At 40.4% G+C, this 16,696-nt stretch overlaps 2 protein-coding genes across 2 annotated transcripts; both read right to left on the bottom strand.

Annotated features, from left to right (window-relative positions):
- Nucleotides 1–897: 897 nt before the first annotated feature.
- LOC115694532 (putative germin-like protein 2-1) lies at nucleotides 898–1,813 on the bottom strand. Its single transcript, XM_030621633.2, has 2 exons — nucleotides 1,702–1,813; nucleotides 898–1,433 (listed from the first exon to the last, which is right to left on the bottom strand). The coding sequence occupies exons 1-2, from the start codon at nucleotides 1,811–1,813 to the stop codon at nucleotides 898–900; spliced, it is 648 nt and encodes a 215-aa protein (XP_030477493.2).
- A 10,295-nt stretch (nucleotides 1,814–12,108) lies between these two features.
- Nucleotides 12,109–13,016, bottom strand: LOC115694531 (putative germin-like protein 2-1). Its single transcript, XM_030621632.2, has 2 exons — nucleotides 12,905–13,016; nucleotides 12,109–12,644 (listed from the first exon to the last, which is right to left on the bottom strand). The coding sequence occupies exons 1-2, from the start codon at nucleotides 13,014–13,016 to the stop codon at nucleotides 12,109–12,111; spliced, it is 648 nt and encodes a 215-aa protein (XP_030477492.2).
- Nucleotides 13,017–16,696: the final 3,680 nt, after the last annotated feature.

Genomic DNA, 16,696 nt, shown 5'->3' on the forward strand with positions numbered 1-16,696 from the left:
TTTACTTTCGACCTTTCAGCCTACCACTAGCAGACTAAGAATGGGGGGAGAGTGTTAGAAATGATTTTAACTAATCAATGGACTCCTAACGCGTGTTTTTAAGCAAATTGTGCAAGTTCACGACCCGATGCGAAGATCCATCAAAACATGATTTCAATATCCGAGCTGTAGATAGCACTTGATAAGACACTACTACGTTTGGGAGATTACCAAAAAAGTCCTAAACCTACTAAAACTTTGCCAATTCAGTCGTAAATTATTTTTTTTTGACCAATTTGATCTGAAACATTTTGCATTTATGTCAGTTCAGTTCATCCGGCTAATTTTGGCCAACCGGCACTGACGTGGACTTTTGTTAATAATTTTTGTATTTTTTGTAATTTTTTTTCTATTATTCTTTTTTTCTTTTCTTTTCTTTAGTTTTCTTTCCCTTCACTAAGGGCCAGCGACGTTCGGAGGGCCATCTGGGTATTCGGACGCCTTAACCCGATTTTTATGGTGTAGGTCAATTTCCGGTGAAAGCTGTGGCTAAGTTTGCACTTCCACTTTTGAGTATAATAGCCATCAATGACTTTGTGCATGAATCTTTGATCATTATACCATGACAAACAACATATTACCCTAATCTTAGGAGGAAGTCCCAGCATCCCTAACATGCCTCTTCATATATTCTAGTGTCCCATGTTTAACCAGAACTCTACACTATGGGCACAGCATCAGAACGACAGAAAACCAACTAAGACAAACCACTCGAACCAACGATCAGCATTGATACGAATACTGAAAAGCATACAAGTATATCTTCTTAATTATCCAGACACACACATTATAAGTCACAAGCCAACAATTTGTCACATTTTCTCCGCGCAAACTAAACACAAGAACCGAAATTGTTCACTAGAATTTCGCTTCAATCTGGCCAACTATGGCCTTATCCACCTGGAAAGCCTTGGCGAGAACATCAGTGGCAATGTGTGGAGTCGACCCGAAGACCGTATCTGGAACCAGAACCACACCCGGGTTCTGGCTGCTGAGACCAGAGTACGAGAAGGCGCTCCTGTAGCCCACGTTCTGTTGGAAATGAATGAGTCCCTCGGGGAACACGAAAACGTCACCCTTCTGGATAACCTTGGTGATCAGCTTGTTGTCGGGGTTGGACGTGACGAAGCCAATGAGCAGCGTCCCTTCAATGACCAACAAAATCTCCGTGGCTCGGGGGTCTGTATGGGGTGAGACGACACCCCATGGGGCATAGTCAATCCTTACCAAGGAGATGCCCAGAGTGTTGAGCCCGGGTATCTGTCCGACTGTGGTCAGGGTGATCGCCGAGCCTTGCGGGTTTGACACATTGCCTGGCACGTCGAGCCCGGACAAAGAGAAATTGTCGGCAGTCACATGCTCGGGGTCCAAGCAAGCAACACCATTACCCAGTACTGCTCACAAAAAAAAAAAAAACATGAGAAGTCGTCAGTAAACATGTCTAGAAGAAAACTAGAACTATTTGACAATATTCATAGCATTAGTTCAGACTTCCGTGCTTGAGATTGACTCACACTTCTTATGATACTTACTTTTTCTTTTGCTATAAGTTAATAATACACAGTTAAATTTTTCCAGATTCCTTAATAAACCAGTTTTCGTAAATCAATCGCATGAAGATAAGCAGATTCAGAACGAGAATATGGTAGAGATGGTGCTAACCTGGACTATTGAAATCTGCAACACAGAAATCTTGCAAGGGCGCGGGATCAGAGGCCACCACGAAAGTGCATGCGATGGCGAGGATGCAACAAAGGAGAGTGTTCTTAGCCATATCTAGAACTTCCTTTTTGTACTGCTATACAAGCGAATGGAACCAGGAAGATGATGAAAAACTCTACTTAAGTTAGCGATTTCAGTATGAAACATCTCCGGCTTTCTTGAATAACGATATATGAATGGTGCCGCGGAATATGAACATAATTAAGTTAATGAATGTAATTAAGATAATGAAATATAGAATGCATTAGATGAACTTGGGAGTAATGTAGTTTTAAGAGTTATTTGTGTGGAGCGGTTTTTGAGGCGTCGCTATTCGACATAACTTATATGTTAGTTTGTTGTAGAAGAGACATTTGTCTAAAATTTCGAAGAGGTTGACTTAATTAATAGAAACCAAAAAGAAAACAATCACTCAGATTATATCCTTTGTTTGACTGATGTTCCCTTTGTGAATGAGAAGTATCCATAGGCGACATTGTCAAACTAGAAGTTTTTCTATTTCCTATGAAAGGGTTGAGAATGATCAGGTGTTAATTTGATGCATTTCATTCCAACAACTAATGAAGGTTTTTGTTGTACGATTTTGTAGTCATCTCAAATTTTACTAAATTTGATCGACACTCTTACAATTGAAAAACCGATTGAAAGGATGTCATATGGTAGTACCTGCGAAAAACCTTTTATGGATATCTGATTTGCCCAAAATCTGATTATTGCATTTTAAGATATCACATCCTTTAATTACAGCAATTCAATCTTGACAATACTATGACACTGATAATTTGGATCAAATGGACTTTTGTGAAACTAAGAGAAAGGTACACCAGAAGTGCTGAAATCTTTTGTACAAAAATCAATCAGGTCTTAAACATTTAGAATGATGCAATTAATTCCTAAATCTTTTTTTTATCGACCAAAAAAAAATTCCTAAATCTTTTTTAGAAAGTACAATATAGTCCTTTTTGTGACCATTATTGAAAACTGTCCCATGTCAATCGGAAGTTATTCTTATGGCGGCCTAAATTGCATATATCTCTATCGGTTTACGGCTTAATTACATTATGAAAGATGTCGAGGCATATGGTCGTTGATGCGAAGCCAGCCACAACCACACGAAAATTCGTTGGCTGCCACCCAGTGAACTGGTTCCGATACCCTTCTCCCTGGCCCTTTTGCCAGTGGGGAGTTGAGATTGTGGGACCTTCCACATTTGCCTCTGGGGCAGAAGTTTTGTAACAGTTGCAGTGGATTATTTCACCAATTGTGCAGAGGCTGAAGCGCTAGCTACTATAGTTGAGAAGAGAGCATAGAGCTTCGTATGGCAGCTTTTCGTTTGTTTGTTCAACATTCCAACTGTCTTGACCACAGATGATAGGAAGCAGTTCGACAACCCGAAGTTCAGAAAGTTCTTCAAGGAATTAAAGATTTGTCATGAATACTCGTAGGTTGCCATCCACAGACTAGTGGGTAGACAGAAGCTGTCAGCGAGATCATTGTAGATGCGATCAAGAAGAGGATTAACAATTCTCAAAAGAGCTGGGTTAACGAGCTGCCAAGCATCTTATGTGCCTATCGGACGACCTCGAAGAACATGACAGGCGAAACTCCGTTTAATTTGGCCTGCGGGACTGAAGCGGTAATTTCATCATGAAAGGTTCTTCGTCTGGCTATGTTGAACAGTTTTGGAGAGGAGACATGACGATATATTAAGAATGAACCTCAGTTTGGTTGAAAAAAGGCAGTCAATGCTGCCTAAGATCAGCGAAGCATAAAGCACGACTCGTCAGGTATCAACAATGTTCTTTGCGCCATCAGGAGTTCAGCATGGGCAACCTGGTCCTCAGAAAGTCTGAAGCCGCGACATCATCTGCAGAGCTTAAAAAATTGGCTCCTAATGGCATGGCTTGCTGATTACGAAAGAAGTAATTAGTAACGGGCCATATAAACTAGCGACGCGCACGGCACAATGGCACGTGAATCTTCGCACTTGGAATGTAGGCAATTTTGTACGGCTTTATTACTGGCCTTTCTGTTGACTTGCGTAATGAACAAAGAACAGTGCATCAGTCTCGAATCTAGCTCTTTGTCATTACACACAAACTTTCTAAGCGTTTCCCTATGGCAACAGTCTTTGGCCGCCCGGGACACGGTCTGCTGTGATTACCTTTGGCCACACAAGTCCCTACAGACTGTCTAAGTGTTCCCCTATGGCGACAACCTTTTGCCACCGGGAACATGGTTTTGCTGTGACAGCCTTTGGCCGCACAAATCCCTTCAAACTTTCTTAGTACTTTCATAAGGCAACTGCCTTTGGCTGCCGGGAACACTCCATGAAGATAGCCTCCTTCTCTGGATGACGAAGCCTAGGAGTTCTATTCGTGGGGGAAGAGATAGGTATGGCTGATAAGAAGCAGCTAGTGAAAATGAGGCAGATGTTCGACATTTTTGAAATATTCGATTGTTGTTATATTGATAGGTTTGACAAGATCTGGCAAAAAGAAAATCTTGAAATCATCACCTCGTCTACTTTTCCTACCGTTGCCCTCCTCCGGTGCTGGTGGTTTCACCAGCATCAGTCGGCCCATGGTCAGCAACACCATCTCCTCCACTGACAGCATCAGCTCCAGCAGTTTCATCTTTTTCAGGGATGAGAATGGTGGGAGTGCCACAGAGGTTGACATCAGGGCTTGAGGGGAGTGGCCTACCCGAATTCCTGGTGGTCAGCACCAGCTGCAGGTTGGGGGGTAGGCGGAAGGGTCAGCTCGTGCTGACGAAGTTGATGCTTGTAATGGTCTTTATTTAGATCAACCGACTCTGTCAGGACATTCCTTTGTCCGCTTGGAGTTTCCAAGTAAAATAATTTATTCCTCCAAACATTGTAGGACGAAGGGTACCAAGAAACGAAAGAAGCATGCTGGTGTTTGGTCGAGGAATTGCCACCAACCTCTCTCGCCGGCTACTTGAGTCAGCCTATAGATGTTCAAGAACACACCCAAGAATATAATTTCTTAGCCTCGCGGAATGCGATAATGGACCCTACCATGTACTTGATGGCATTAAGGGTTAAGTTGTCATGGCGGAAGGCCAATGGCGCAGTGCGCGCCGCCTAGATTCGAAGGTATGGGTGATCTATGTGCAGCAGTTAAATGCTCTTCGCAGATGCCTATGCTTTACCCAACATCTCATCCAATTGTCATTTGAAAACCACCACTTGTTAAGCTTTACCCAACAGCTCACTAAATGGGTAACCTCTATGCTATGAAATAACGCGAAAGTTAACGTATTTTGCAATTTAAGTCAAACGTGAGTGAGAAGAACAAAACAACTAGAAAAATCAAATAGTGAACGATAAGGACACTACAGATTTATGTTGCTTTGTTCTAGTGTTAGTACCTATTTCACAGGGAGAGCCAATCGCAAAAAAAAAATCCACTATGAATCCATAGAATTACACGGATACAATTGTTCAAGGGCTTAAATGTTTCCTAGTCCTAGATTACATCCAAAGTCAAGGCACAAGTGTTATCTTACATTTTCTCATAGAGAGCTCACTCGGGAAAAACTTATCGAGAGAAAACCCTAACATTCCTGTTGTTTACTCCTATACATTTCATTTTTATATGTTCTTATGTGACTTGCTAACTCAAACTAGGAAGCCTACTCAAACTAGAAATTCAAAGTATTTTAATAGCTTCGTACTTGTTTTGGATGTCAAACCATAAGACCTATCCAAATTTGGAACTTTTTACTTAAGATGAAGCTTTCATTGATAGACTTAAACTCGAGACATACATACAACAATCTCCACCTTGACATGACGTTTAAACCAAGTCATTGTGCCCATCATCCATTCCAACTCTTCGTGTAACGCCCCCACCTCGGGGTTATTTGTGCGACGTCCCGTTTGTTATTATCTTTGACTAAGCGTAAGCGGAAGCAATTAATTTGGGACAATCACAATAAGAATAAATAACGGGGTTATGACAAGCATCATGAGCAAACCTTGTATAAATATGTAACATCCTTATCTTACTCTTGGAAACCAGGCAAGACACATTATTGCCATTTTACTTAAACATATTTTACAAGTCCTTTTTTTCCACGAGCCGCTCTGACGTACAAATCATATCACAAGCGAAGGCCGAGGTTAATCCTAATTCCTCTATGTCATCCTCCATCTTACGGACCCGAAAATGAAAAGCAACAGGGAATGAGTCGAGGAGACTCAATGAGTAAATTCACTAATACTCGTGCAGGATGATGCCTCGCCATTGTACTAATACATACAAATATTTTCCCCGCCTTATGTCAATGGCAAATCAATAGCAAAGACTTTGTCCTTGCCCTTGCTATGTATACATGGAAGCTCACATTTATCCGGTCACATAAAAATATACAAGAAAATTTATACGTGAAGCATCCTCCAGAATCCTGCAGCTTATCAATAAATACACATACTGACATACATATAAGATTCATTTATCATCATCCTGGCTCAACCAGGGCATCCACCTTCATGCTTAGCATCCGGGCTCAACCAAGGCATCCCGGTTCAACCGAGGCATCCTGGGGCTAGCTCACCCGAGACATTCGGGCTCAACCAAGGCATCCTAGCTCAACTAGGGCATCCCGACACTAGTTTGCCGAGGCATCCGGGCTTAACCTAGGCATCCTAGCTCAACTAGGACATCCCTGCGCTAGTTTACCAAGGCATCGCCGCCAACACTATGTGACGACGGTCTTCTTCTTTCATTTAGTGATCACACATCATGGGTCGCATAAGCCGGTTTATGATCTTGATTTCATTAGTCCATGCAATCAAGCCCAAAGGCGTGTCTTGCTTGTGTAATCAAGATCTCTAGAACATTCGCCTAACATGTGGGTTGCGGTCGAGGGCTCGTGGTTCGGTCCGCCATGCCGAGCGCCGGCTCGGAGCCGAACTTGGCCTAGATCTACACATCCCAATGTAAACCCGCACCAAGCCGAACTCGTCCCGTGATGCCACAACATGAGTACGAGACCATACGACACCCCGTTTCGTGACTCGTAATTGCCTTGACTTAGGATTATGAAGCAAAACAAGAAGCATTCATGCAAACATCGAGCATCACAAACACGGTCACTATGCGAGCCAAACTCGTAACATCACGTCCTATCCTCTTATAAATCAACAAGCATGGATAAGAACATCAAGCATGGTAATAAGCGATGCGTGCAACATTGAGACAAACAACAACACGCAAGTCTCAACAAAGGTTCGGGTGAGAACTCAAGCCAACAACACATCATACTTCCTATCCCGAGATTAGGGAATCCACTTACATGCCGCGTTCCAACCACGTAACACACCGCCCTATCCAAGTGTTAGGGAATTCACTCACCTATAATCATCTATAATCACAAGAAAACGTCAACGGCGGTCGGCGGCGGCAAATGGCGAGAGAGAGAAGTGTTTGGCTTGAGGGTGAGAGATGAGAGAGAGGCGAGAAAGTGGTGTGTCAAGGGGGGGGAGGGAACTAAGCCTATTTATAGGCAAGCCAACTTGTTCCCCAAGCTTAATCATGAAGAAAAGCCAAATGACATTAATGAAATAGCCCCTAACGTCAAGTGTCATCATGACTGTGATCTAGAAAATCTTGGTTATTAACGAAGAAGAGCCAAAAGACCATAATAAAATGGCCTCGAAAGTTTTAGCCATTAATTTGGCTTCTTGAACAAGATTTAATTCTAGCCACATAATCTAAGCTTGGGCTCTAAGTTTCAATCTAGAGTTCATGATGACCTATAAGAGCAATTAAGATCCTTTTACTTGATCCTCAAGTTGCAATTGGCCTTAAAGTCTAAGCTTCGTATTTAAGCTTCTTGTGCAAGCCTTTAATTTGAGGCCATTCATTTCCAACTTGGCCTCCAAGTTTCTACCTTAGGGTCATTATGCCCTATTCATTCAAGGCCTAAATAATTATGATGATCTCTCTTTCTCTCTCTCTTTGGCCGTGAGCCATCTTGCTAGGCGTGAATGATAGTCTTCATCCTCAAGACTCAATTATAGAAGCTTTTCAGAAGAAAACATTTCAGCTTCTGCCTCCACATGTAAAGCCTCATTTCGCCCATCATGTGACCTCCAATAAAAGTGTAACATATCTCATTTGAAATCTTAGGATGTGTACATTAAATCACTAGAATATATCAAGTCGAAATGCCAACGTTCTCAGATAAAAAATGATGAATCTTCGAAATCTGGCAAAACCGATAGTTCTTGCACTGTTCTAGAAATCGAGCTTAAAAACATAGTAAATGAACTCCGAAAATTCCCAAATTTGAATACATCATAAAAAAGACCTTAACAAGCATTTTCCATGAAGAACATGAAACCTCAATCTTTCCGTAAATACAACTTTTAATAGCTCAAATACAGACTAAAAATAATTCGCTGGGATAGGATTCTTGCTTCTCAATTTAAGCTCTTTCCATAATCCAAATCATCTCTAAAAATTCCCAAATTTATATATGTTATAGAGGAAGAAGTTCTTAACAACTTTTTTGAGGAAGCTTGTTCAAACTCGGTCTAGAAAAGTTTGTATAAAATTGAGAAAATGTAAACGTCATAGAAATACCCATTCTGGGCAGTTTTACACGGTTCGAAATTAGGCTATCATATTAATCATATAAAGTCCAAAAATTCTGAAATTAAAGTATGTGAAACTTCAAGATGTTTGGAGAAACTTTTAAGAAGGAAGTGTTTGGAAATTCGGATCACAAAAGTTTCCACAAAAGTAACAAAGCAAAAGGGATACAAAGGATCCGAATCTAGGCTTTACAGAACAAGAGTAAAATTGGCTATGATTGAAAAACTACCAAACTTAAACCATATCCATTTCCTAGGGACTAAAATTGAGGATGTTACACTTCGAATGCCTGGATGGGCGCTCAACCATCACAGACATCTATCTAGCCCATGCTTAGCTTAGACTTACCAGAGGAATGAACTCGGTCTACATGCCCGCAAGTTTTTTTGCCATAGTGAACTTCTTTACAGTCAAATCCTCTCCTAACATGCTATTTTTTATGCAAAAATATCAATCACCAATGAACTAGATTCTCCAGTAATATCTCTGGCTTCCACTAAACACCACATCAACCATATGTCCTACACCAACATCATTAACTAAGTCATTGGACAACACCGCCTCTTCAGCTCCGTAAGATGTCATCATGTTTTCAGCCTCAGTCGTCGGTGAAATCATCGTGTCTCTCAACAACGTCTTCCAACTCACTGCACAACTAATAGAAGCAAAGGCATAGTTGCTCAGATTTCGACCATCCTTCAGTTCCCTACGTGACCTGGTTAAAAAACCTAGTTAAGTCACACTTCTCGACCTGCATTCTCCGAAACATGCCCTAACATCTGTCATCCCTAACAAAACTAGGAGGATCCACTTCACAATAGCACAATGAAAAGCTAAATTAATCGTAAACATTCTCTTGACTGCACACTATAGGTTAAGCTTAGTATTATCCACGACATAACTCAAATAACCAAGAGTACAAGTATGTGAAGCATGGACAAGTGCTCCACCTCAATTCAGTATCACAATGACAATCTAGACAATTTGTGATACGCAACAAGTGGGTTACTTACAAAATTTCTAAACTACATGTTGAAGCGCCTTAACGCTTTCTTAACGTAGCTCCTCTAAGTCATTCGCAAAGTTCCAACAATCTTCGCTCTTTTGCATCTCCATACCAAAGCTGTCTCTACTACACCCAAATTTCTTATTTTGATTTGCTCCATCTCATCTACCTCCATTGATCACATTGAAGTTTCATCAATCATGACCATTGAATAACTGACAATTGCTATGATACGTAGCGATTTTGCAAACACTTATGTACTACACTTTGAGCATTTCTAGTCTCTCCTTGAAGCCCCAAATGATTCTTTATATCGTCCAAATCTTTCACTACAATTGATTATTCACTCCTCTTCTGAGATAGAGCAGATTCATCAAAGGTAACATTTCTACTAGATATAAACCAAGGTAAATCTTCTTTAGTGCATCACTTTCTATATCCCTTCACCCCTGTGCATATTCTAAGAATGTGTATTTCTTTATCCCCGGCTCTAATGCACCATCACAATAAGCACATCTTGACAGATCTTTAAAACTCCATATTTAGTAGGGATCCGACATTCGAACACGTTAAGAGCACTTAGTGAGACGATCCATCGACAATCTCACCTTTCCATAGCGAGATCTTAATTGAACTGTTTTGATCCCTGCTACTTCACAAGCAGCACTATTTCCATAAGTAACTGACCACTCTCCATACATTGATAGGTAGTAAACCAGAGCCTATGAGAAGTCTCATGATAAGAACATTTAGAGTCAAACATCCAATCTCTAACATCCAATCATCATCTGATGAACTTTTGTTGTTTGCTAACATAACATTGGCATCATTGTAATTATTATCTGTTGTAGTAACAACTTTAGAATTGCCCATTGGACCTCAATTTAGAACGACTCTTCCATTTGCAACCTCTAGACCCTTTGTGTTCATCTCTACCTTGGTTAACCAAACTTTGCACCATATCCTGCACTAAGTTATCTTCTCATAACTTCCTTTGCCACTTTATAGAAAATAAGGTGGACTTTACCTCTTCCAGGGTAATCGTAGTGTGCCCTTATAGAAGTGATTAGTAGAATGTTTAAAAGAAACATGTAGAGACGCCAACAACATTATGCTTTGTTTCTCATCAGGCAATGCCTCATTGAGATTCTTAAAGTCCATCATGAGTTTGTTAAGTTCATCTAAATAGGCTCTAGTAGGTGTATCTTCAATCACCCCAAATTACACTATCCTTATATACAAGCGATTATTCAAAACTTTCATCATATATGGTAACTCAAATTTTTCCCACAACACTGTCACATCCTTTGCTTTGGCCACTTCCATCAACACCTTATCCAATATATTCAACAGGATTATGTTTTTTTGTCTTATCCATCAACTCTGTCTTATCAGCCTCTTTCATCATTTCTAGTAATTTATCATTGCCATCCATCACCTTCACCAAATCTTGGGTTGTTAATAATATAGGCATTTCGACCAAAAATAAAAAAATAGGACAAGCATCTTAATTCCCCACAACCCAAAGTTGATTCTCCCTTTTCTCAATCTCAACTCTTGTTTCGGACATAATTGCAAGTTACAACGTTTCCACATATTAGTCAAATAAGCAAAAGCTCCAAATTAACTCTAGAAACATTAACCTTGGCTCTTACAATTCAAATCTAATGCAAAAAGAAGAAATTATTAGAGAAATCAAACAAGGAACATTAAGAACACCATAGATTTACGTAGTTCAATATGAGTGCTGGTACCTAATCCACGGAGAGAGCCAATTGCAAACTCCACTATGAATCTGGAGACTTACACAATTATATTCAATTGAGTGTTTCCTAGTCCAAGATTACACCCAAAGCAAACCTACAATAACACAATCTATAACAGAAAAAAATTGTTTCCCGAAACTCACAGAGATAAAACCTCAAGACTCATCTTGTTTGCTCTAGTATATAATAACCGAGTAGCATTTTATTTTTATATGTTTTTATATGATTTGCCGACTCAAACTAGAAAACCAACTCAAAATAGGAATTGAACTCCAATGTGAAAAGTATTTGAATAACTTCTTGCTTGTTTGGATTTTAAACCATAAGTCCTATTTGGATTTAGAATTTCTATTTGGATCAAGTTTTCTTCACGGGTTTAAACTTGAGATATATTCTCAATGCTATAAATTATGGTTCATGCACATAGGCAAGAGGCTGGCCATTTTTCGTCTCCTTATTCTCTCTCTCACACATATAAACACCAACTTGAGCGCCGGAGGGCTGATCTGGGTACAAAAATCGGACGCCTTGACCCCATTTTCACGGTGTAGGTCGATTTAAAGGGAAAGCTCCAGCCAGCTCACAATTCCTACTTTGAGTATTAACAGCTATCAATGACTCTGCGCATGGGTGTTTGATCATTATATTCGACAAATAGCATATTACACTAATCGTAGTAGGTAGTTTTGGCATTCCTATCATGCCTCTTAATATGTTCATGAGTAACATGTCTATCTAGACGTTCTTCACAATGGGCACAGGATCAGAATCACAGAAAACCAACTGAGACAAACTTCTTAAACAAATGATATGCATTAATACGGACACTGAAAAACATATGATTTGATACAGGTCTATGTTTTTATCTTACACACCATATAAATAATAACCCAACAATTTCTGTCACATTGTCTCCGAGCAAACTAAACACAAGAACATGAATCATTCCCTAGAATTTCGCTTCAATCTGGTCAACTATGGCCTTATCCACCTGGAAAGCCTTGGCGAGAACATCAGTGGCAATTTGCGGAGTCGACCCGAAGACGGTATCTGGAACCAGAACCACACCCGGGTTCTGGCTGCTGAGGCCGGAGAAGGAGAAGGCGTTCCCATAGCCCACATTCTGTTGGAAGTGAATGAGTCCCTCGGGGAACACGAACACGTCACCCTTCTGGAGAACCTTGGTGATCAGCTTGTTGTCGGGGTTCGACGTGACGAAGCCGACGAGCAGCGTCCCTTCAATGACCACCAAAATCTCGGAGGCTCGGGGGTGTGTGTGCGGTGAGACGACACCCCATGGGGCATAGTCAATCCTTACCAAGGAGATGCCCAGAGTGTTGAGCCCGGGTATCTGTCCGACCGTGGCCGGGGTAATCGCCGAGCCTTGCGGGTTCGACACATTGCCTGGCATGTCGAGCCCGGACAAAGAGAAATTGTCGGCGGTCACAAGCTTGGGGTCCAAGCAAGCAAAACCATTTACCAGTACTGCTCACGAACAAAAAAGAAAAAATGAGAAGACGTCAGCAAACATGTCTAGAAGATAACTACAATGATTCATAGCATTAGTTCATACTTCCGTGCTTGAACATGACTCATGATTTCTTTAAATGCTTACGTTTTCTTTCGTTATAAGTTAAAAATACACGGTTAAAGTTTGCCGGATTTCTTTATAAACCAGTTTTCGTAAATCAATAGTACAAAAATAAGCAGATACAGAACGACAATATGGTAGAGATGGTGTTAACCTTGGCTATTGAGATCTGCAACACAGAAATCTTGCAAGGGCGCGGGATCAGAGGCCACCGCGACGGCGCATGCGACGGCAAGGATGCAACAAAGGAGAATGTTCTTAGTCATATTCTAAACTTCCTTTTTGTACTGCTATACAAGCGAATGGAACCAGGAAGATGATGAAAAACTCTGCTTAAGTTAGCACTTTTCAGGAGTTGGATGTGAAGCAAAATGATACTCGGCTTCCCTATTTATAAGCCTCACGTACGCTTGGCGAAGAACAGAAGAGATGGAAGGAGGGAACAAGTCTTGTCTTTAGCCGTCCGTGTTTTAAAGGAACAAGACCCAGTCAAAAACATATGTTTCGAGTTCCAATTTCGGACAGTTATCTGGTGAAAGCTTGTACTGTAAATTCAGTATGAAACATCTCCGGCTTTCTTGAATAAGGATTCTTTCAAGGGTGCTTCGGAACATGAACGGAATTATTAAGTTAGTGTAGTTTGAAGACGGAGTAGGTTAGATGTGTGGAGCGGGTTTTGAGGTATCGCCATTCGACATAAATTGTATGTTAGTTTGTTGTGGAAGAGACATCTGTCCAAAATTCCGAGGAGGGTGACTTAATTGATAGAAAGAAAGAACAAAAAAACAACCTTTGTAAAGGAGATATATCCCTGGAGTCTGGGTGGCCGCCGAGGAAATTTCGTGTGTATGCGGCTGGCTTCGAACAGACGAGGACGGCAATAATAGCCCTGCCGCATTACTCTATGAGCTACTCGCCCTCACGCATGCAGTCCACAAAATGCAAAGTAAAACCCAAACATTTGAATTGGTGAAATCTAATTTTAAATTTTTGAAAAGTGTAATTAAGTCGAACCGATAGGGAAATATGCAATTTAGGCTGCCACGTGGATAACTTTCAATTGAGGTGGAGACAGTTTTCAATAATGGTCACTAGAATGACTCAATTGCACTTTTTGAAAAAGGTTTAGGAATTAATTGCATCAATTATTCGACCAAAAAAAAATTGCATCAATTGCACTTTTTGAAAAAAGATTTAGGAATTAATTGTATCATTCTAATATTTAAGACTCGATTATTTTCCGTACAAAAGATTTCAACACTTCCGATGTACTTTTCTCTCAGTTTTCACAAAAGTCCATTTGACCGAGAAAATCACAAGTCTCATGGTATTATCAAGATTGAACCACTATGATTAAAGGATGTGATATCTTAAAATACGATAGGGTTAATATTACAAAAATCCCCAAACTAGTACACACGTGACAAATTTACCACAAATTAATTTTTTTGACCATCAAAAACTCCAAACTAATATACCTGAGATAAATTTCCCCTCCGTAAATTTTACCGTCAAATTACTGAGTTGGATAACACGTGACAGTTAACGGATATATCAATTTAGGGTTTTATCCCTCTGTTTGTCACAGATTTACCAATTTATGATTTTTCATGGTATAAATCTAATTTAACGAAGGGTAAATTTGTCACAAGTGTACTAGTTTGGGGCTTTTGGTGATCAAAAAATTAGTTTGGGGTAAATTTATCACAAGTGTACCAGTTTGGAGTTTTTTGTGATTAAAAAATTAATTTGAGGTAAATTTGTAGCATGTGTATTATTTGTGGTTTTTCGTGGTCCTAATGCGATAATTAGTTTTTGGACAAATCGGGTATTTATAAAAGGTTCATCATGGGTACTACCCTGATGTCATCCTTTCAATCAGTTTTTCAATAGTAAGGGTGTCGATCAAACTTAATAAAATGCGAGATGCCTACAAAATCGTTCGACAAAAGCTTTCATTAGTTGTGGGAATGGAATTCACCAAATTAACTCCTATTCATTCTCAACCCTTTCGTAGGAAATAGAAAAACTTCTAATTTGACAATGTCCTCTAGTGCCCGTGACCCAGTGACCTGGTTCCAATACCCTTCTCCCTGGTCCTTTTACCGGTGGAGAATCGAGACACTGGGACCTTTCACATTTGCCTTTGGGCCAGAAGGTTTGTAATAGTAGCAGTGGATGAAGCGCTAGCTACTATAATTGAGAAGAGACTACATAGCTTCGTATGGCAGCTTACTGTTTGTCAGTTCGATGTCCCAACTGTCTTGACCACAGATGATAGGAAGCAGTTCCACAACCCGAACTTCAGAAAGTTTTTCAAGGAATTATAGATTTATGATGAATACTTGTCGGTTGCCATCTACGGACTAGCTGGTAGACAGAAGCTGTCAGCAAGATCATTTTAGATGCGATCAAAAAGAGGATTAACTATTCTCAAGGAAGCTGGGCCTGGGCTGACGAGCTTCCGAGCATCTTATATATGGGCCTATCTGACCTAGCCCAAAAGTCGGCTACTCGAATAATAGGATCGGGAGAATGACTAGCACACACGGAAACTCTGTCGAAGCCGATCTTCTTGGCTGAATGAGTTGATCTTGAAGCTGGGCTGCATCACTATCAGACGACCTCAAAGTACGCGACAGGCGAAACTCCATTTAATTTGGCCTACGGGATTGAAGCGGTAATTCCTTCAAGATATAGGTGTTCGAAAGAACACCCGGGAACAAACTTTCTCAGCCCCGCGGAAGGCAAGAATGGATCCTACTTTGTACCTGATGGCGTTAAGTAAGTTGTCGGGGCGGGAGGCCAATGGCGCAGTGGGCGCCACCTAGATGTGAAGGAATGGGAAATCTTTGTCCAGCAACTAGAATGGTAATTATCATGTTTCTCTATTTTCTATTTTTTGTTTTCCGGAACAAGGAAAAAGAATAGAAATCTGCTTGGTAACGTCAGCTAATTTTTCTATTCCCTGAGATGGAAAAGTGGCTAGTGAATAGATTTGGAACAAAAATAAAAAGTAAAAAAAAAACCTACTTCTTTGCTCCCGGGAACAATTTCTGAAACAAGTCATTTTCTTTTTTTCCTCCCTTCTTCTTCCTCCTCTAGTAGGTCATCGGTCTCGGCAATCCCAGCCACTAGGTAGGCGAGGCGCAATGCTCGACCTCGCTGGCTGCGAGTCCCTTGGCTATGGTAGCGCCAGCTCACTAGGTCAAGCCTCATCGACCCATATCTCGCGGTCGTGCCATCGCCGAGCCCGGCAATCAACTAGAGGAGGAAGAAAAAGGGAGGAAAAAAAAAAAAATAGAAAAATCCCATAAAATTATTTAAAAACTATTTAAAAATTCCATGTCACAAAAAAATTAGGGTCGTACCAAACATTTTTCTGTTATTTTAAAATATTTTAAAAATTTTAACAATTTGAAAAATCCCATAAAATTATTAAAAGACTATAAAAAAATTCCATGTCACAAAAAAAATTAGGGTCGTACCAAACACTTTTCTATTATTTTCTATTCTAAGAATAGAAATTTTGTATTGTTATCAAACACATTATTCTGCTTAGAAATTCGTCCAGGGAATAGAAATAGAAAAAATCATTTCTAAAAAAAACTGTTCCCGATAACATAAATGATACCAAAAGCATCTTAAATGCTCTTCGTAGATGCCTATACACCCAGGTTTAGACGGTACTCCCGAAAGCTTGGGCGAAGAAGGGTGTAATTCCCTAGAATTTGGTATATTTCCCTAATGTCAGCCAAGTCATCGTAAGTGAGTAAACTAGAGTAACCATCTACGCTAAATCTAAGCGCGAAGGGTCCTCGCTTCCCATCGCTCCAGAGGTCCTGGGGACTTCTGGGTTGGCGGTCGTGAGCAGTGCAGCGAATTTAGATCGAGACGAAGAAACAAAGGCAGCTCCATGGGCCTAAGCTCGAAGAGAAGAAGACTG

This window comes from Syzygium oleosum, unplaced genomic scaffold (genome assembly GCF_021117445.2).
Source record: "Syzygium oleosum isolate NSW1041296 unplaced genomic scaffold, Sole_v2.1 Sole_v2.18, whole genome shotgun sequence".
In the NCBI taxonomy this organism is placed as follows: domain Eukaryota; kingdom Viridiplantae; phylum Streptophyta; class Magnoliopsida; order Myrtales; family Myrtaceae; genus Syzygium; species Syzygium oleosum.

What these genes read in the sequence shown, in the direction of transcription:
- LOC115694532 (XM_030621633.2), bottom strand. Translation starts at nt 1,813, where the DNA reads ATGGCTAAGAACACTCTCCTTTGTTGCATCCTCGCCATCGCATGCACT. An exon ending in TGCAGATTTCAATAGTCCAG is followed by an intron (nt 1,434 to 1,701) that starts GTTAGCACCATC and finishes TTTTGTGAGCAG; the next exon opens with TACTGGGTAATGGTGTTGCT.
- LOC115694531 (XM_030621632.2), bottom strand. Translation starts at nt 13,016, where the DNA reads ATGACTAAGAACATTCTCCTTTGTTGCATCCTTGCCGTCGCATGCGCC. An exon ending in TGCAGATCTCAATAGCCAAG is followed by an intron (nt 12,645 to 12,904) that starts GTTAACACCATC and finishes GTTCGTGAGCAG; the next exon opens with TACTGGTAAATGGTTTTGCT.